A 20,789-nucleotide genomic window follows, 5' to 3' on the forward strand; every position below is an offset into this window, starting at 1 on the left:
TTGAAGCCCACGCCTTCTGCCTGCCGGGGCCCCATCTCAGCGTCCTGAGCACGGGAGCCAGAGGCGGGGGCTCCTCCGAGAGAGAGCGGGATGATTCGGGAAAGCGGCGGCGTGAGGTTAGGGCACAGCCTCACAGAGCTCCGGGAAGAGGGCAAACAGCGGCTCACACTCACACACTTACTCTCGGCCTCCCTGGAAGTGAACGCGGCAGCCTGAACGTCCTTCATCACCGTGAGGTGGAGGGAGGGCTTTTGCGTAACAGCGGATATGGCTGGTTATTACCGTTGTGACTTTTAGGTCAGTTTCTATAGCCATGGGACTTAACTGCAGTTAAAACTCTGAATCTCTTGGGAAGCTTTCCAAAAGAGCAGATGTTCAAGCCCCAGACTCTGCACAGACTCAGAATCTCCCAGGGTGACAAGGGTCTGGCGGGTGTACGTTAACAGCTCCACTGGGGACTGGACTTCCTTTCCTTAGTAAAGAACATCTTACTTGGAGGGTGTTATGCTCAGTGAAATAAGTCAGAATGAGAAAGACAAACACTCTATGATCTCACTTATACGTGGAATCTAACAGAATACAACAAACCAGGGCTGCCCTGGGGGCGCAGTGGTGGAGAGTCCGCCTGCCGATGCAGGGGACGCGGGTTCGTGCCCTGGTCCGGGAGGATCCCACGTGCCGTGGAGCGGCTGGGCCCGTGAGCCATGGCCGCTGAGCCTGCGCGTCCGGAGCCTGTGCTCCACAACGGGAGAGGCCACAGCAGTGAGAGGCCCGCGTACCGCAAAAAAAAAAAAAAAAGAATACAACAGACCAGTAAATACAACAAAAAAGAAGCAGACTCGCAGACGTAGAGAACAAACTAGCAGTTACCAGTGGGAAGAGGAAAGCAGGGGCAATATAGGGGCTGGGGATTAAGAGGTACAATTAGGTATACAATCAGCTCCAAGGATATATTTTACAACACGGGAAATACAGCCAATATTTTAGAGTAACTATAAATGGACTAACACTTCAAAAATTCTGAATCACTGCCTTATACACCCGTAACTTATACAATATTCTACATCAACTCTACTTCAAGAAAAAAATAAAATTGAATTAGAAACTTAAAAAAAAAAAATCCTCAGTCCCTCTCTCTCTCTAGTTCTCTCCACGTTGCTGTCAAGAGTCGTTCAGTTTAAATCTGATCGCGTCCGTTACACGTAGTGTCAGTTCTCCAGTGGGTCCGCACGGTCCCTCCAAAGCCGTCTTGTCTATTAAGGATATGAACCGGAACTACCAGAAAAGCTTCAAAAAACCCACACATGGTCAGGTTCTACCCCAGCAGTTCAGGTTCACACGTGGGGCCTGAGGATTTGTGTTTGGGGTCAACGGTGCAGAAAAGGACAGCGCTCCGTGACTTCTTTTTATCTTTCTGTCCATTCCTCTGAAGGGTCTTAAGGGGGAGGAGCGGTTCATTTCGAGATGGATTTTCGTGTCCCTGCGTCTCCTGGTGAAAAGACACCTATCAACACCCTAACGTCCCCAACAGACGTTAACGGCTTCTCAAAAGATGCAGGTCTGTCACTGTTCTTTTCAGTCTTGGACACATTATGACGTAACCAGAGGGAGTGGGCCTGACGTGCTCCAGATAGTAATTACATGCTGCTTTCTTGGTGTGTCTGTGCTGACTTTTTAGGATTTGGGGACAGTATGACCGAATTCTCGACAACAATAAATCACTGAAGCAAAAACAAACAAAATACAAACGAAACAGGTCTCCTCCTGTTTGGCCCTGTACTTGTCCGGTCCGGCGTCAGGTGTTCTGCTGTACTCTCAGGTGTGACCTCTGAGAAGAGCCTGGGTGACAGTGATGCTGAGTGTCCTGTCGTCACCCCCACATTGCACACGAAGTAGCTGTGAGGCTGACCACCGGAACGAGGCATAGACTACGCGGCCAGGTGCCACGGTCGAGGCAGGTACGTACAGTCGCCAGGCGCACGGGATCAGCTCCCGCGGCAAAGACAGGTCACGTTCCCGTGGGCCTCAGGTCCCGACGTTTTGCACATCGGGAGGCTCAAGCTTTCCGCTGCTCTGCATGGGCGCCGGCGGCAGTGGGAGCGCTGTGAATACTGGTTTTGGGGGTTACAAGTCAGTCTGGGCGAGCAGGTGAATTCGAAAATAAGGGCTCCTCAAATAATCAGGATGGGCTGTACCCGTTGGGGGACTTTTCAGGCAACCAGCCGTGCTATTGCCAGTAAGGCCGGTACCACTAAAAGCTCTGCACGCTAATTCTTTTGTTACGAAGGGAAAACATTAGATGCGATCATTTGATAAGGCTTATTTGGACAAGGCAGGCAATGTTTAACTAATCTCTGACAAACATCCCTCCCTATTCAAAACAAGCAACCGGTTCACAAGTAAGGCATACAGTGGTGCCTCTTGAGTAAGAAGTGGGTAACATCTGTAAGTCACTTGATACCAACCATCCTTGGGGCCCATGCTGGAACTGTTTTCTCCTGAGGCCAAGAGCACACGCCGTCCGAATCGGTCCGACCCCCTGCCCCCTACCCTTCTAGCCATCAGAGCCCAATGGCAACACCTGTTGGCACCTGCCGTGTGGTCAGCAGCGGCTCACACGCGGTGCTCCTAACTCCACACACTGTCCGCCCACGATCCACAGTCTTTCTTCTGTATCACCTGCTTTGCAGCTCAGTCGAGGAGACTGACGATTCTGTCTCTTTTAACTGCCGTTCCTCCCGGGAGACCACAGCACACGCAAGAGGAAGACCTCTCACCAGCATGCTCCCCTCCCTCCTGACCCACGCGGCCCGGGGCTTGGTTCCACTTACTCTCCAGCTCACTGATGAGCTGCTTGTTGTGTAACTTGACGGCTCGATGCTGCTCCACCTGGTCCTCCAGCTCGAAGATGGTCTCCTTCATGTCTTTAATCTCCGCGTCACTCTCCGACGCTTTCTCCTGCAGCTTCAGGCTGGTTCTGCTCAGCTGTTCTGCCTGATGATCGCATATCTCCTTCAAGTAAGAATAATCCTTTTCCACCTGGAAGAAAAGGAAGGTTCCCTGCTCACCTGGACAGGAGAAAGCTGCCCGCACGTCAGCGTCAGACCCATCGATGCAATGGCAAAGGAAGCTCTGGGCACGTGTGTGTCCAGCACCGTCTCGTCTCTGTATCCTGAGCCTCGGAAACAGCCAAGGCAGCAGACGTGCAGAGGAACGTGGTGGATGTTAAGTGGCCAAATGGGGGGATTCTGGGCTCCTTCCTACAGCCTACAGAAAGCTGCATGTGCTTATTAAATACCCTTCCTTCCTGCCCCTTCCGCGGTGCTGCCCAGCCGCCTCGCGTCCGCTATGCTGCCGCGCCCCCTGCTGGGGCCCCAGGAGGCTGGCACCCCCACACACACACCCCAAACCTCTGTAGCTACAGTGTTTCTTGAGAGGAACATCCATGTGACAGCAATGCCAGAAATGTGCACACGCCAGACAGGGAGACGCGCACAACACGCCCATTTCACCTGTTCAAGTTTAATCAGTGAATGTTCTCAACACACAGAAAAGCACCAAAGGTGACGGTAACCAGGCACCAAAACAGATGAACCCATGGTTAAATGTTGCCACGTCTGCGAAATCTTTAATGTTTGTTAAAGCCTCAACCTGCCTTCCCACACCAGAGTGTCCAAAAATTGGCATGTGGTTTTTCCTCGAATGGTTTTTCAGGTTTACTATATGTGGACATGCCCAAGATAATACACAGTATTGTTCTGGATGTCTTTAAAGTTTTACACAAATGATATTACACTGTATGAAGCTTCTGCGGCGCACTGTATTATACTGCGTAGTATCCTACGGTAAGATGCTCTTGTCCGGTATTATACTGTGTCCTGTTATATGCTATGCTGATTACACTTCTGTATCTTTTTTTTTTTTTTTTTTTTTTTGGCCGTGCCACAAGGCTTGTGGGATCTTAGTTCCCCAACCAGGGATTGAACCCGGGCCCCTCGGCCATGAAAGTGCCAAGTGCTAACCACTGGACCGCCAGGGGATTCCCTAAGTCACTACTTTAGATGCTGCATTGTGTTCTATTGTCTGAATACACTAATCATTTTATTATTATGAACTATACCCTGTTTCTGTAGTTCTGTTATTAAATAACTATATATTTGGTAACATAAGCTTGATACCTAACACATTTCTTACTAGATTTGGGAGAGGGGGTCTCCATATATGATACAATTTTTTTCCAATTGCATTTAATGTACAAAACGTGTAGGCCGTAAGCTCTGTGGGGACAGAGCCCATCTGCAGTCTTCCCCGGCGTATCTATCCCTGGTGCCAACACCGCCAGACCCATAGGAGGCATCTAAGGAGTAGCTGGTGAATGAATAAACAAACACTGGAGGGCAGTATTGCACTGGCTTTCAACTGGGAGGTTGTGACAAAGGATAACTAAGGAAGGAAGGGAAGAAGGGAGGAGCAGAGAGACAGAGAGAGAGAGGGAGAGCGAGAGAGAGAGAGAGAGAGAGAGAGAGAGAGAGAGAGAGAGAGAGAGAGAGAGAGGGGGAGAGAGAGAGAGAGAGAGAGAGAGAGAGAGAGAGAGAGAAAGAGAGAGAGAGAGACGGACAGAGAGGGAGGGAGGGACAGAGAGAGAGAGAGCGGGCGAGAGAGCGAGAGAGAGACAGAGAGAGACAGAGAGAGAGAGAGAGAGGGAGAGAGAGACAGAGACAGAGAGAGACAGAGACAGAGACAGAGAGAGACAGAGAGGGACAGAGAGGGACAGAGAGGGACAGAGAGGGACGGAGGGACAGAGAGAGAGAGAGAGAGAGAGAGAGGGAGGGAGGGAGAGACAGAGAGGGTGAGAGAGAGCGAGAGAGAGGGAGAGCGAGGGGGGGGGAGAGAGAGAGAGAGAGAGAGGGAGAGAGGGAGGGAGAGAAAGAGAGATAGAGCGAGCGCCGGTGTGGGCAAGGTAAGGGGGAGAGTGATGGTGAGAAAGGGTGGCTCTGGAGGGCCATGCCCATTGCTGCAGGGAGGTCAGGAGCCTGAAGGCTGCTGTGTGACATCCAAGGGGCGGAGGCTGCAGGCCCGGAGCCGGACTGCAGAGTTTAAATCCCAGTTCTGTCAGACCAAGCCCTGTATCCTTCCAGCTCCCTGCCTCAGTTTCCTCATCTGAACAATTAAATGAAACAGTGCACTTCACGAGTTTATCACAGTGCCTGGCACATGGCAGGCATGCGAAGGAAACTATTATTTCTCTCTGTCTTCGTGTATGCACATTAAATGATAATACAGGTCCAAGAAAATTACAACACATGGAAAAGGCCAGAAGTCTTACGTTCTATGATAGCTACTTTAATAAACAGAAGGCAACTCCTAAAGAGAAAGAACCACTACACCTTGGCTACTAGAAGGCTGACGTCTGGCAGCCTTTAAAAAGCAGCCACAGGGCTTCCCTGGTGGCGCAGTGGTTGAGAGTCCGCCTGCCGATGCACCGGACGCGGGTTCGTGCCCCGGTCCGGGAAGATCCCACGTGCCGCGGAGCGGCTGGGCCCGTGAGCCATGGCCGCTGAGCCTGCGTGAACGGAGCATGTGCTCTGCAACAGGAGAGGCCACAACAGTGAGAGGGGCCCGTGTACCGCAAAAAAAAAAAAAAATCAGCCACGGAGTCAGACCTGGCTTTTCTTCTGCAGAGTGACCGGGCTCCACATCATGGAACCCTCAGGCTGAGGGCTGCTCCCCTGGGGTCTAGAAACACGCCCATTACTTGGCTGGGACTAAAACGGGAGGATGTGACCAGGTGAGGCAAGGCCGAGGGCCTGAGGAGGGTCTCTGCGTGCAGCAGAGGCTGCCGGCCTCTCAGCGGCTCTGGCCTCCCGTTACGTCCTCCATGTTGGGGTCATGAGCACAGGCACCAGTGTAAGCTCAGCGGCGGGGAGGGGCCCCTGTGATGTGTGCCAAGCACAGCTGAGGCCAGCCAACCCATACGCCAGTGAGTGCACTCTTCCAAATTACACACATCGCTCTTCCTTCTTGATTTTGGGATAATTCTCTCAAGTTTAGCCATGTATTCTGGAAAGCTCTTTTATTTAAAAGAAGAAGAAAAAGAAAAACCCTAAGTAGCTTCACAACTCTTCCCCCAGGGGCTGGGTAGTAACAGGGAGGTACTGTTATATTCCTCTCACAGAGTAAACTAATGGAGAGAAAAATTCAATCATTTGAAAAGAACAGTCTGTTCAGCCGCTCAGACCAGCAGCCTGCCCCTGACGACTGTTGGGTTCCAGCCGCCCCCGCACCCAGCCAGTTCCCCTGAGCCCAGCTCCTCTAGTCCAAGAACCACACTCGGCGCTCACACACCCGGTGACGTGGTTTCTGTCCAACGCTTCCCTTTAAAGTGAGAAATCACTCACGTGTTCCAAGCACCTCTCCTCTTCAGAAGCCAACTTTCTCTAGAAATGGGCCGTGCAGAACTGCACCACAATATGTCAGATCAATTCCCTGGGAGCCCAGGAAAGGTGGCGCTTAAAGCCGTCCCTGCTGCTCTGACAACCAGCAAAGGCAGGTGGCAGCAGAGACCACTCAAGAGGGACTGTCTTGGGGGCTCGGCCTGAGCCGGACGGACGGGGCTGGGATCTCAGCAAGGCTCACCACCTTCCCTCTGGCCTGTCAGACACTGACACTGAGGACCTGCTATTGTCAGAGGCCTGTTCCCAGGGAAACTGACCCTGAGATCTCTGGGCTGTGCACAAGGAACTCACCCGGGAGCACTGTGGAGACCCACACCTGCAGGGGCGGGGGCAGGGCCGGCGGCAGAGGGGGGCAGCGGTGGAGCGGTCACAGCAGAGGCTCAGCTCCTCCCAGGGCAGCTCTGCCCCAGGACGCCCTCCAGGGCTGCCCCACGCTGAAGCAAGGGCCAAGGGCCAGGCCTTTCTCCACGCCTTCACCCCCAGTGGATTAGCCATGGGGGCACGCACCCCGGAAGGCGGTGGTTCTCCCCACAGAGGGCAGGTTCGGGGAGGGGCTCCAGTGGGGTGCTCGGGAGAGGAGGGCTTCGGTGCTGGGGGCCCTGGGGGCGCCCCCCGTCCCCCCAGATATTACAGAGCATTCCTGGGCTGGCCACGGGGGGCACCACACACACCCCTAGATTCTCTCCCAGGGGAGTGGACAAGCGGTTGGCACGGTTTCACCACCAGGTGATCTGACCACGGCAGGGGAGGGTCATCTACACGGGCAGAGGGTGGTGGCGGCAAGTTTAGAATCCTACCCACCCTACCTGCAAGGACGTGTCCCCCCCTGACGCCACTGAGACGCTTTGCGAACCCCAGCAGAGGTAAGTGCAGGGTGTTCTCCTACTCGTATTCTTCCTGTGTCTCGGATACCGGAGGGGCCAGGGGTCCTCGGGCACGAGAACGGAGGGGCCTCCTGGACTCGGAGGCATCTCCGTCCGGCCTCAGCATCTGCCCGTGGCTGGGTCGGCAGGTTCCGAGAGCAGCCGGGCTTTGCCGGCCTGGACGTCCCTTCTGGCTCCACTACTCCCACGTCCGACAGCCGTCCCTCCTCAAACCCGCTCCGTGTTCCATGACACCCCACCTTACGGTAAGCAGCACAACCATGCCGTCAGTGACACAGCCAGAGATCTGCAATGAACTGAACCCCTCCTCTCTCCTGCACACACCCCCAAACGACCCGCCTGTCCATCAACTGACGAAGGGATAAACAAATCGCTCAGCTCTAAGCAGGAATGAAGTTCCGGCTCACGGTACGATGCGGATGAACCTCGAAAACGTTATGTCAAGGGAAAGAAGCCAGATGCAAAAGGCCACAGACTTCAACTCCATTTAGATGAAATGTCCAGATCAGACAAATCTACAGGGACAGAAAATAGAGCAGCCGTGGTTGCCAGGGGCTGCGGGGGAGGGGATACCGAGGAGGTGACTGCTCCCAGGTACAAGGTGATAAATATGCTCTAAAAGTGATGGTGGCGACGGCTGCACAACTCTGAGAATATACTAACCCCCACAGACTTGTACACTTTATATGAATTGTATCTCCATAAAGCTGGCATTAAAAAACAAATTCTTCAGAGGCTCCCACTGGCTTGAGGGTACAGTTCAAAGCTCTCGACTGGGTCTCCTCCGGGCCCACCGCAGGTGGCCACCGTGCACTCAGCAACTGCAAACCACTTCCTTGATCAGCGCCGAGAACTTGCTGTTCTCTTCCTGCAACATTCCCGCTGTCCCCGCCCCACCGACACACCTGGGTAACCCTGACTCCCATCAAGATTCAGGTTATAAATCAAACAGGAGGACGTGTCTTGATGACTCAGCTTTTCGCTGAGAACTTCTCTACTGTGTTTACACGTAAGAAAATGTTTCCTAGTTCATCGAGACCCAACCGGTTGCTTTCTTCAAACCAAAGGGCTTTGGCCCCCGTAAGACTACACTGTATTTGAGCCCTTAAGGTCTGCTTTCGATGGTTCTCTCTCTCCTCTTTACTGTCACGTAACCAGGAAGCAGTGTAAGTCAGGGATGAAGAATAAGAGCTCGGGGGTCAGACACGACTTTGAATCCTGGCCTTCATCAGTTAATTAATTAAGCCTCGTAACTTAATCATTCTCTGCCTCAGTTTCCTCAACGGAAAAAAAAAATAGATAATGACAGTACCTACAGCCTAAAACTACGACGATTAAGTGAGATTAAATGACCTAAAGGCCCTAAGAGTGCCTACTAAAACGGAAGCTGTTATTAAAATACGACAAACTTTTATTTTTTAACATACTGATATAAAATTCTAGCAGCCTCGCTCTCCTAATTCTGTTGCGAGTTTCTCTGACATTCATTCCTTCATTCATTTACTCACTCACTCAACAAGCATTTACCGGGGGCTTAATACATGGAAGAAGTGACATGTCACGACTGTACATAGTATGACGGCTTGAGTAACTGTACCATGAGCGTGTGTTATTTTGTTGTGTTTGTTTTACATCGAACTTGGTTATTCCAAAACTCCTTCTGCTGACTCTTGGCCCTGTTCTGAGCAGACACCGCTGATGGAGAGCCGGGTCTCATTCACTCTGGCCTACGTTTGCACTATTTTTTTACAGTGCTACTCTGCACGGGACAGGGAATAGACAGGCTAACTCAGTCTGCACTTTTGTTCTGGAAAAAGAAAAATGGCGACGGAAAACTCAAGGAAGAGGGTAAAAAATCTGTATTTCACCGGGGAACCCTCGAGGAGACCTTCCGAAGCCAGGGCTGTGATGCTCCCCGAGGTGTTTCCCAAGATCTCACCGGGGAGGTGAGCGCTGGGGTGGCCAGAGGCTTCAGAGACCAGCCCTGCGGTCAAGTTAAAGAAGAGAATGGCGCTCAGGCCCAACTCAGCACCACCGAGGTGCCCGGGGCGGGCAAGAGGCCCCGTCTCATTCGGGACATGATCACCTCGGTCCACAAGCCCACAGCCCCCCAGAGCTGAGGGTCTCCCTAAAGAAGGGACGCTGCAGTTGAGACCTAAAGCTTAAGACAGGACCTGCAGGGGGAGGAAGGGGGCAGCCACACCTGAGGGCGAGAACTGCGCCCGGCAGGGATGGGGGTGGGGGGAGGGCAGTGAAGGGGCCAAGGCTGGAGGGGGAAGCAGACAAGCAGACGGGTGGGGAAGTGACCACGCGGAGTCCTGCTGGCTGTGGCAACGGCTCACCTACCCAGGGGCCACTCCCCCTTCTTTTCTTACTTAGAACGCCCATTTATTCAGGAATCAGGCTGTGATCCTGTGATTTCAGGGAAGGTGACCAAGGGAGGGTGTGTGACCCAGTTCTGACCAGGTATAAAGGGAGGGCTGCTGAGGGGCTCCCAGGGAAAGTTCTTCCCACGGGACTGAGAGCCTCCTGCCTGCAGGGACCGTGGAGACCAGACGCTGAAGAGGTCCCGCTCACCTGCACCCCAGGCAGAAGGGCTGAGAGGGTCACGGAGCCGCCTGCCTGGAGCCGTGACGTTACCCCGCCTGGACCCCAGGCTCTGGGTTACGGAGTGCAGTGCGCATCTGCCGGCTCCGGCACCGACACCAGGGGTCTGTTTCTCACGGTCCAAAGCGTCACCTGGGTATCCTCACGGATCACCTGCTATTTAAGGCAGGGTCCAGGTCCCTCCAGTCCTGGCAGGGTCCTATTCTCAGTCACGGAGACAGGATCATCCAGTTGGCCACGCCGTCCTCTCGAATTCTGCTTTTGCCGTTTGTGGCCAGTAGCTACCCTAATTATTCTGCCTTGGTGACCAACGCTGGTCGCACGATCATCATGTCACCTCTAGTTTTCCCCGACCATTCACAGCAAGTGTTTCTTTACGATCCCCTTACTCCTCGGGACAAAACACCTGAGTTTTTGCAGAAAGAACTGAATTTCAAAGGATACCACCTATAAGCTTTCAACCTCAGGAGGGGAAAAACATCAGTGTTTTCTCTGAAAACGTCTAGGTTCCAAGCCTTATAAATTCCCTGGCTTGACATCAAGATCCCAAATGAATGAAAACTTGAAAGTCAAAAAAATATAAACCTGGGTTGCATTATAGTCTGGAAACAATGATGTGGTCCAACTCCACGCCCCTGGCTGGCTGGGGCAGGCACGTGTGCGATCGCAGGAGGCCGAGACCTCAGGATTCTGTGGAAATCAGCCCCTCCCTCAAAGCTGTGCAGAGGTAGGTTACACACTCACACAGAAGGCTGGCAGCAAAGTTATATAATGGGTGTCACAGAAGCTCAAAGAATGAAGACATTAGCTGAAGACAAAGAAATGAGAGGAAGAGAAAGCCTACAAAACATTCACACCATTAGCAAACACACCCGCCAACTGTCCACTCCCTGTATGAGGAACTGACACACACGCACCCCACCCCTTCGCCCCGTGCCAGAAAAAAGTACTTTATAACGCCTTTCCGAGGCTCTTCTAACAGTATCTGAGTCACTTAAGTAACTTATCTAAACTGGAGACTTCTACAGATTTACTAAATCTAAAAGGTCACAGGATGGTTTGGCATTGCCTTTCCTCTCTGTAAATAGGTTATTTTGTTCTTTTCTCGTAATATTCACCTTCTGCCAAGAACTAGGTGGACGGATGCAGGGCTCAAGGGCAAGAGCTGTTCAGCACCACGCAGTCTGCTTGGTGACAAAGAGGACAGCCACCCTGGCATCTGCTTAAGGAGGTTACGTTTGCAAGTTCTATGCAAAGTGTCCAGTGAAGCAGTTGAGAACTGGAGACTTAGAATTTACCCAGGAATGCAAAAGTGGCTTAACATCAGACTGCCTTAGAAAGTCTGTTACCCTAATCTACCTCATTCGCACATTAAAGGAGAAAACTCATTATGATTATATAAAAACTATAAGATTTTAGTAGATGTACAAGATCTACTGCATAGATCTTACAGATGTCTAAGGTCTACAGCAAATATAGAAAAATTCAATCCCCATCCTTTTTTTAAAAACAAGCAATGAAGTTAAAACACTAATTCTTTGCAAAATACCTGCATAACTCAATAAAAGGTATATAGCCAATGCCTACCATGGACATCCTTCATGATGAAATGCTGAAAGCACTCCCTTTAAATCAGGAACAAGGCCAGGATCCCTCTACCATCACGCTTCTACTGTACACTTGGAAGGGGCCCATGGTCACCAAATTAACCATCAGCTGAGTCAGGAGGACCCAAGCGTTCTAGCTGGTCCAGCATTTATATCCTCATTAGAGTTTTGTGCTAAAAGTGCTCTGGTTTCCTTTGGGCAAGAATCCCTACGTCTTACCACCTAAATTCATGGTTGCTGGTGGGTCAGTTGATATACTTCGGTGGGGCTACAATAAGCTATTAGGCTAGGAGATCTGGGTTTTACTTTCCTACGTAACAGAAAAGGGCATAAAGATTAGAAGTTACAACTTCTCTGTGTACAAGCACAAAATCACAGACCTAAGATCTCAATCTGTGACATCATGCCTCACACCTTTTACCTCCAACTCATGTCAAAATACTAGCTAGGACCTTTTTCATCCTACTGTCAAGTATGTGATCATTCTAATCAGCAAGCAATTAATAAAGATATGGAATATACAAATAATATAATAAACAGCTTGATTTAAAGCATATATATTAAAAAATGCTTTTTCTTTCTCTCCAAAATAGACTCCATTTATCCTAGAAAATTCTAGACTTTACTGTCTTCATTTAGCCAAAGCTATAATAAGGGGCAAATTCATAGCTTTAAATACTTATACTATCAACCAAGAAAGGATAAACTTAAATGAACAAAGAATTCTACTCAAGAAACTAAGAAGAAACCAAAGAAATATACAAAAGGCAGGATGAAAGAACTGATAAAGATAAAAGTAGAAACAAATTAATCAGAAACAGATTAATAGGAGAATTGATAAACTAATCCAACTGGGTCTTTGTGTTCACAGAATGTGGAGTGACATACTCTGTTCCCCTGAATTGGAAGATTAAATATTGTAATTATGCCAGTTCAAGTTTGTATGCATGTCAAAATGTGCTTAACCTAGGAAAATGTCTGAAAAGACAAAGAGTAAAAATGGCATTTTTTTCCTCCAAGTAGTGAGATTAAAGGTAATATTTATTTTCTTCTTAAAACTTTTCTGTATTTTCTAAACCTTCTGTGATGAATATACAACTTTTTGATCAGAAAAATAAGCTATTGTCTTAAGATGCCAAATTATTTCTCGCTGATGCACGTATTTAATGTAATGCCAATGGAAATAACAAAGAGACAAATGAAGGACTGAGGGAGGACTTCAAGAAAGTTGCCTGGGAGATCAAACATTTTGCAACAGAGTAACAGAGGGGGGATTATTCCAGACACGAAATCTCAATGTAAAGCTACAAACTACCAACCGACAGTTCACATGGGCACCTGGCTAGTACCTGCCAAGGGTACCGCTTCCACACTTTCAATAAAATGCTGTGAATTCAGAACACAATGATAAAAACTTCTAACACTGCCCACCACTCAGATCGGCCCAATGCCAGAATCAGGCTCAACTGTCAATCAGTGACAATTCTTAAGGCAGATAAAGCAGGAAAGAGAAATCCCCCTGGGGGTTCAGGGCAAATTTGTTTCTTAAAAGAGTGACAGCCTCTGAAATAAGGTGGGAAGATGTTTTCAAGCTCTCTCACAAAGGGACCCCTAAATCACAGACCCAGAGCTTAGAGAAAACAGGAAATTGGAAGCCACCTGTCTACACTTTTCCAGCACTGCTCTGTGGGTGGGCAGAATATCACACAATTGGGCTTCCCTGGTGGCACAGTGGTTGAGAATCCACCTGCCAATGCAGGGGACATGGGTTCGAGCCCTGGTCCAGGAAGATCCCACATGCCGCAGAGCAACCGCGCCCGTGTGCCACAACTACTGAGCCTGCGCTCTAGAGCCTGTGAGCCACAACTACTGAGCCTGCATGCCACAACTGCTGAAGCCCATGTGCCTAGAGCCTGTGCTCCACAACAGGAGAGGCCACCGCAATGAGAGGCCCGCGCACTGCAAGAAAGAGTAGCCCCCGCTCACCTCAACTAGAGAAAGCCCATGCGCAGCAACGAAGACACAATGTAGCCAAAAATGAATAAATAAATAAATTTATAAATAAAAAAAAAGAATATCACACAATCACCAGCAATCTTCACCACAAAACAAAGGTCCAGACTGATTAAAGGATTATTTTTAAAAATGAAGGTGGTGATCATTTATTCGATCCTGGGTTGGGGAAGATCTTTCTAAGTAAAAAGGGGAAGGGTCAAAGAAGAAATGAAAACCAGATCTGAATGACCCAACAACTTGATACCAAGTGTTGGCTACGGGTCAGGGAATCCCTCTGCTGGTGGGAGCACACCTGTGTCACACTCCTGGCGGCCAATCTGGCCAAATGCATTCAAAGTCCTTAAAACAGTCATACTCTGACACAGTAAGTCAATGAGTAGGAATTTTTCCTAAGTCAGAGAGATAAAAAATGATTTACACTATTGAAAGACTGGAAAAGAACAAAAATGTTCAACAACAGGTGACTAGCAAAGTACTTAGGAAATATTTATAGAACAGAGTACTATCTGGCCTTCAACATCATGTTTCAAAGAATAGTTAATGATAATAGTTAATAGTTATTAACTATTAAATAGTTAATAGTTAATGAAGAGTTAATGATTAACTAAGAGTTAATAGTTAATAACACGCTCAGGAAACATCAGATTTTTAAAAACTTAATATACACAGGATGACTCTAAAAAAAGTTTGTTTTAACTTGTGGGACACACACACACACACACACACACACACACACATCTGGAAGAAAACACCAAAATAGTGGTTATAGCATTACTTGGTGGGGAAACTTGGGGTGGTTTTAATTTTCTGTTCCTAGGTGCCCAAAGCATGGTATCTGAGAGACCTGGAAGCCTCTCACTCATTCCTTCAAGACTCAGCTTACTGCCACCTCTTCCAGCAAGTCCTCCGGCACTACTACCTCCTTTATCCACGTTTTTCTAGGTGTTCCTCTGGGCACTGGACTCCGGGCTGTCCTCTGCGATGCTCTTTAATCCCGCATCATCTTTATCCCTGCATCAGACTCACTATATCCCCGCTACACATTCAACTGCTGCAGCCAGAAACTGGGGTGACTCGTTTCTGCATCCCCAGTCTGTCTGGACTCTGACAGATCTTCAGGCTAGAATGCTGGATTATGAATGAAATCGAGTGCCTGATTCTCTGTGCCGTGTGCCTCTAAAGGCCGAGGAGGGCTGCGCTTTCAAGGATGAGCAAACACTGGCAGAGAGAACGCCCCTTACCTTGGACAGCAGGCTTGAGACACGCTTAACCTCACCACGTGCCTTCAGCAGTTCCTGTCTGAGCTCCGCGCAGGACTGTTCCAGCTGTTCCTTCTCGGCTCGGGCCACTGTCAACATTTCCTGAACCTCACAGCCCTCGGCCGTGTGCCCCGGGGGGCTGGTCTCTACGGCTTTCGGCTTCTCATTCTCCAGGTGCGCCTTCAGAGACCCGTTCTCTACCTTGAGCCCTTCCAAGGGAACCCGACACTCCTCCAGGGTCTCAGCCATGGTCCCGCTGTCGCGCCGTTCCGGCTCCAGGAAGGTGGTCCGTTCCCCGTTCTCCTCCTCCAGGAGCCGGACCGTCTCCAGAGCCCCCCGGTCCTCCCCGCCCTTCCTCAGACGGCAGGTCAGCTGCTGCTGCATGTTGAGCAGCTTCTCCCGCTCGAAGCGGCCCTGCTCCAGGATCTCCGTGCAATTCTGCTCCAGCTCCAGGATTTTTCCTTCCTGGGTGCTGAGCTCCCCGCTCTTGACTCGCTCCTGCAGGAGGGTCATCAGCTTCTCGTTCTCCTGACTCAGCTGCTCCGCCCTCTCCCGATGCTGATGAAAGGACGCTTCCAGGAGCGTCTTCTCGTCCGTCAGCTTCTCGTTTTCAGCCGTCAATTCCTGCACCATCTGCTGCTGGTCCGACAGCTCCTGCAACGTGGCCTGCAGCTCCTCGGCAGTGCTGTGGTGGTTTTCTTCCATCCTGTGGATCTTCTCCGTCAGGGACGCCAGGGACAGCTCACTCGCGGTGTGCGGGGAGCTGCCAGCCGCCAAGCACCTGGAGCTCTTGACGAGGCTCCCGGCGGGGGACAGGGGCCCCGGAGGGGCGTCTGCTGGGATGTGCTCAAAGTCGGAGGCGTCCGGGGACAAGGAAGCCTTGGTGACATCGCTGCTCGAAGAGCCCGACGTCCGCAACACACCTTCGTGTGGGCCTTTTTTACACACGTCCATTTCGCCCGACAACTCATTTCCCATTGGGCTCCCGAAGCTGGACTCCTGAGTTACCGACGTCCGGCAGCTGCTGTCCCCCGTGTGACTCGCTCCCCCCTCTGAATTTGGGGAATGCTCAAAATAAGTCAGTTTCTCCTTCAAGGCCCGGTTTTCATCCTCAAGCTCAGCGAGCTCTTTCTGGAAGTTCTTGTTCTTCTCCTCGAGGGCTCTGATCAAAGGCTCCGAGTCACCCGGCAAGACTGACGCTCCGTCCACACTTGGGTCCAAAGTGTCAGTCCCTTCGGTGTTCTGAGTCCACTTCTCCATCCATTTCTTGAGTTCACTTCGGAGCCTGTTAATTTCACCATCTTTCTCTTTGGCTTCTGCCAAGAGTTCCCGAACCTGGGACTCGAGCGCGGCCTTCTCTGCGTCTTCGTGCTCCGGCCTGGGTCTCGTGGGAGTGGCCCGCACGTGCTTGGTGGGGGTGGGCGTGCTGGAAGAGGTGGGGCTGGATACCGCTTTCCTGGAGTTGGAGGGACCGCGTGGCAGCGTTCTCTCTCTCGAGACAGCTACCGCGAGTTCTCGAGGGGTGGGAATGCCTGTCCGCTTGGCTGCTGCCACAGCCCCTGAAGAGAGAAGGAGAAACCAGTGAAACCCAGCGAGCGCTTGTATAAACAACTCCAACTACAGGGCACAGTGAGCAGGGCGGCTGCTGCCTCCCTCCATCCCCCTCCCCTAAGTAACTAGCCGGCTCTGACTGGGGTTTCTGTACCTGTACTTCAGCGGGGAGCTGACTACAAGCTGAGCTACTCAGCATAACCCCATCCCCAGCCATGGCTGCTGGTTCAAGGCACGGCACAAGCCCCCCAGTCAAGGTCCATGAGACACAAGGAGAGGTTTCCTGGGCGAGTTTCTAAAACATACTGGACACGGGTGAGCAATCGTGTTAAGTCTGGCGATGGCTGGCAACCACCATCACAAGAGGAAGGTGAGGATGCAGGGTAGAAAGAAGGAAACCGAGCTCTTAGTGGACTGTGGAGCTGTGCACCCGTCACCCTGAGGCTGGCCCTACCCCTAGCCTTCCAATTACACAAACCAACAGTCACCCTTCATAAGTCACCCTGAACTGGGTTTTCTGTAACTTGCAACAGAACACATCGGAACTGAGAGTCCTGGCAACTAAACAAAATACAGGATTGTTGTGAATTCCTAAATAAACACTCAAAAAAATTTTATCATTAACATTTTTTTTTTTTTTGCGGTACGCGGGCTTCTTACTGTTGTGGCCTCTTCTGTTGCGGAGCACAGGCTCCGGACGCGCAGGCTCAGCGGCCATGGCTCACAGGCCCAGCCGCTCCACGGCTTGTGGGATCTTCCCGGACCGGAGCACAAACCCGTGTCCCCTGCATCGGCAGGCGGACTCTCAACCACTGCGCCACCAGGGAAGCCCTATCATTAACATATTTTGACTGAGCACAAATTCGATGAAGAAATCATAAGACCCAAATAATACTAAGGAGACACTGATCTGATTCAATGACCTATTATTTTTAACCTAAGTGTGAATGCTGTGTGCATTTATATTCATATAGAAACAAGAACCAACAGGATAAGGGCCCAGTATGTTCATCTATGGTATGGTTTTCAATGCCAAACGGATTTATATAACATGGAAATGATTCAGGATTTAGAATACTTATAATGGGAAATGTAAGGTACGGAACTATTTGTTATTTTCCCCTATACCACCATCGCTATTTTTTAGTCTTCATCTATACTACATTTTTAATTTTCACTTATACTATTTACTCTAGACGATGTCAAAAAAAATTCTAGGGGTGAAAACCCAGACATCGATCTCCTAAATGCTCTAGAAATAAAACCCCCTTGGAGGTTAAAGTATAAAATGAAAAATCTGGACCTCTTTTACAAACTCAAAAGACATTTGATGAATCACAGCCGATCGCAGTAACTTATACATTTGCACCGTGGGTTGGAGGCCTCTGCTGTGTAGGGAGGGTTGGGAGCAGGGACGCGCCCACAGGCTGGCAGAGGCCTCCGTCTTCTGAGGCAGAAGCAGAAACCACTGTGGTGAAACAGCTCTGAACCCACTGCCAAGACAGCTACTGAGACATGAGCAGCTGCATCTCCCAGCATCCCAGAATCCGAGGGGATGAAGTGGAGGCGGGTGGCGTCCTCTGCTAAGTGTCTGACGGCTGAGTGCTTTGAAAACTTTGACATAATAAAGGCTAAACTGTCATATTCATACACTGGAAAGTTATGGTTTTTAAGTTAACTTTTCCAAATTAAGCTACCAGAAAGCTAAGAGCATGATAATACACATGTAGTGCATGTAGGTGTCCAGACGCCTCACTTGCCATCACGCTAAACAGTGATGAAGAAAAGATGCATTTAATTATTCTTGTAAAATGAAGATTAAAACCACTAAGCGATAAAACATTTTAGTAACACCAGCCCTCTGGAGTGAAGTAATCTTGGCAAGGACCATAATGAAAACTGGAGGGTAACTAAAGTTTCAACATAATTACAGTCAGAACAGGCAAAGCTGAGAGTCCAGGACTGACTGTCATAGAGGCGTTTTCCATTCCTAATAACACCACTAAAAGTAAGGCTCCTTTTCAGCTATTTGTTGGTTTGGGAAGAATGACAGAGGACCGTAGACCAACCCAGGCATCATTCTCAGCTACAGCTTCAGTCCTTCCTTTTGCCAACAAATCTTGGTCTGTTCGCCACTTGGTGTTACTTATGCCTTATCTAAACCACTAGGAATTTGCTTACATCAAACCAAAGTACATTATGAAATGCATCCAGTTGTAGATTATGAAGCACACAGTCCAGCTATACTTTTACCACATCTGCTCCTTTTTCCGTTCTTGCCACTTCATCCCCGGAAGATCAGTATAATTTGCCCCCTGATCTTCTGAAAGCCTCTTCCCACCTCTGGACACATCTTTTCAGAAACTGTAACGAGCCGAGGTTAAGTTGAGAGGGTTGCTAATATTCATCATCAGACCAAACTAAGGTGGGTGTCGCTCCCCCACCTGTGCTCAGACACCCCGGCACTGTCACTGGCAGGGGGGCGGTCCCCCAGCTTATGATGTCATCCACCAGAAGGGTTCCTCTTCTCAGTTCTCCTTCAAGTACTGAGTTCAGAAGGCTCACCACGGAGCCATCCATCCTGGGCACGCTCCCTCGCACAGGACAGCGGGACGGGGCGACAGCAAAGGTGGCGGGAAGCCTGGGTCCATGGACAGGGCCCGGCTCAGCTGGCGCCCTGAATCTTTCGTCTTCTTCCCCTCCTCACACCAGAGCACGGCTTACTCCTAACCGAGGCTGGTGGTCCAACTGCAAGAAGTTAAAGTAAAAGCAGGCTCCACCTAATGTGATCATTTTTTAAGCCGTGTGTGACATGTCACATTTCACAATGCCAAATGAAAAACTGTATTGTACGGTGGTTGATCACAGGTGCAACTAACTACGTATCACAGAGACACACACGGGAAAGGAACAGAGAACACAACAGGAGAGTGTTAAGCTGGTCGGACTGTGAGTAATTTTCCTGTTTCTTTTTATAGTTACATTTATGCAATAAAGAAAAAAAGAGGAGGGAAAAATGCTATCATGCCAACACACAGAGAGAGAAGGGGGTGGGAAAAATTAATCTTTCCACAGAACAAAAAGCACGTTGTAAGTAACAATAGCGCGATCATTTCAATCATGGGCCAGGTTTTCAGAAGTGATTCTCAGGAGCTGAAGATAAAATATTTTCAGTCCCTTTCTGACTTCCTCATCTTACCTAAAGAACGTGCTACTGGGGCTGTTCTAACGTGCACGGGTGAGGGAAACGGTGGCATTCTGAAGTAAGTGATTAACCTCTGGTGTAGGCACCAAGGATTCGAGGACCTGCTCTACAGGAGATACACGTGCTTCACATCGTCACACGCCTGTTGCCCTGCCTCCTAAACACAAGGGGACTCACTCGTTCTGTGTCTAAAAATCTAAACTACTAGGTTAGTCTTTACTGTTAAGTTTTTTTTTTTTTAAAGCACTGACTAATTTAATCCTCACATCCACGGTGGCATTGGTACTTTTTTGTTTTTTTAATTAATTAATTTATTTTTGGCTGTGTTGGGTCTTCGTTTCTGTGCGAGGGCTCTCTCTAATTGTGGCAAGCGGGGGCCACTCTTCATCGCGGTGCGCGGGCCTCTCACTATCGCGGCCTCTCTTGTTGCGGAGCACAGGCTCCGGACGCGCAGGCTCAATAGTTGTGGCTCACAGGCCTAGTTGCTCCGCGGCATGTGGGATCTTCCCGGACCAGGGCTCAAACCCGTGTTCCCTGCATTGGCAGGTGGATTCTCAACCACTGCCCCACCAGGGAAGCCCCTACTGTTAAGTCTTCATAACCTTTTTCTCGGAAAGTTCCAATAATTTCTTCACCGTCAAATCTAATTTCCCCGGGCTCCTTGTCCCTCTCCGCTCTTGGCCGGCAGCTCACTTTTGAGAATCTTCACTCTTTTTATTCACGTTTGACACTGGCACCAAATGTTTTTCAGGTTCTCCCGTTCAAGGAACCTTGAAAACATATTTAAAACTTCCCTCCCCCTTTCTTTTTGTAAGCAACCAGTCGGTCACTCAAACGTATTAACTGGTTTTGGAAAAGTCTCCATATTTCTCCTTTCCCTTCAGTATTGAATCTAGGCCAGGTCCTTGGGATGTTCCGTTGAAATTTCTGAAACGTTCTCACAGGGCTTCCTGATTCCAGCCTCTCCCACCTCTGACATGTTCTGGATCAGTAACCCTTAAAAAACTCTCATTTTTCTGTTCCAGAATCTGTAGGTATTTCCTCTCGTCTGCTGCATCAACGTCAAACCTCTTCCCGTGGCTTCAAGGTCACTCCAAGGTCATGCATAATCTCTAAGCACACAGCCAACCATACTCACTGTTTGGGTGTTTCTGCTCTCTACCACCCCCACTGAGCCCTAGCCAGTGTCCCCAATACACATGTGA

General features: G+C 49.9%; 1 protein-coding gene across 5 annotated transcripts in view; it reads right to left on the reverse strand.

The window, feature by feature from the left end:
* SPECC1 (sperm antigen with calponin homology and coiled-coil domains 1) overlaps positions 1-20,789 on the reverse strand; it is a 245,347-nt gene that overhangs the window by 76,283 nt on the left and 148,275 nt on the right. For all 5 annotated transcript variants that reach the window (XM_049702411.1, XM_049702412.1, XM_033422807.2 and 2 more), the window contains 2 exons: positions 14,811-16,387; positions 2,832-3,039 (listed from right to left, as the gene is read on the reverse strand). In XM_049702411.1, the coding sequence (XP_049558368.1) occupies positions 2,832-3,039; positions 14,811-16,387 (1,785 nt within the window). The remainder of the gene's footprint in view (positions 1-2,831; positions 3,040-14,810; positions 16,388-20,789) is intronic.

Source organism: Orcinus orca, chromosome 19 (genome assembly GCF_937001465.1).
Source record: "Orcinus orca chromosome 19, mOrcOrc1.1, whole genome shotgun sequence".
NCBI lineage: Eukaryota > Metazoa > Chordata > Mammalia > Artiodactyla > Delphinidae > Orcinus > Orcinus orca.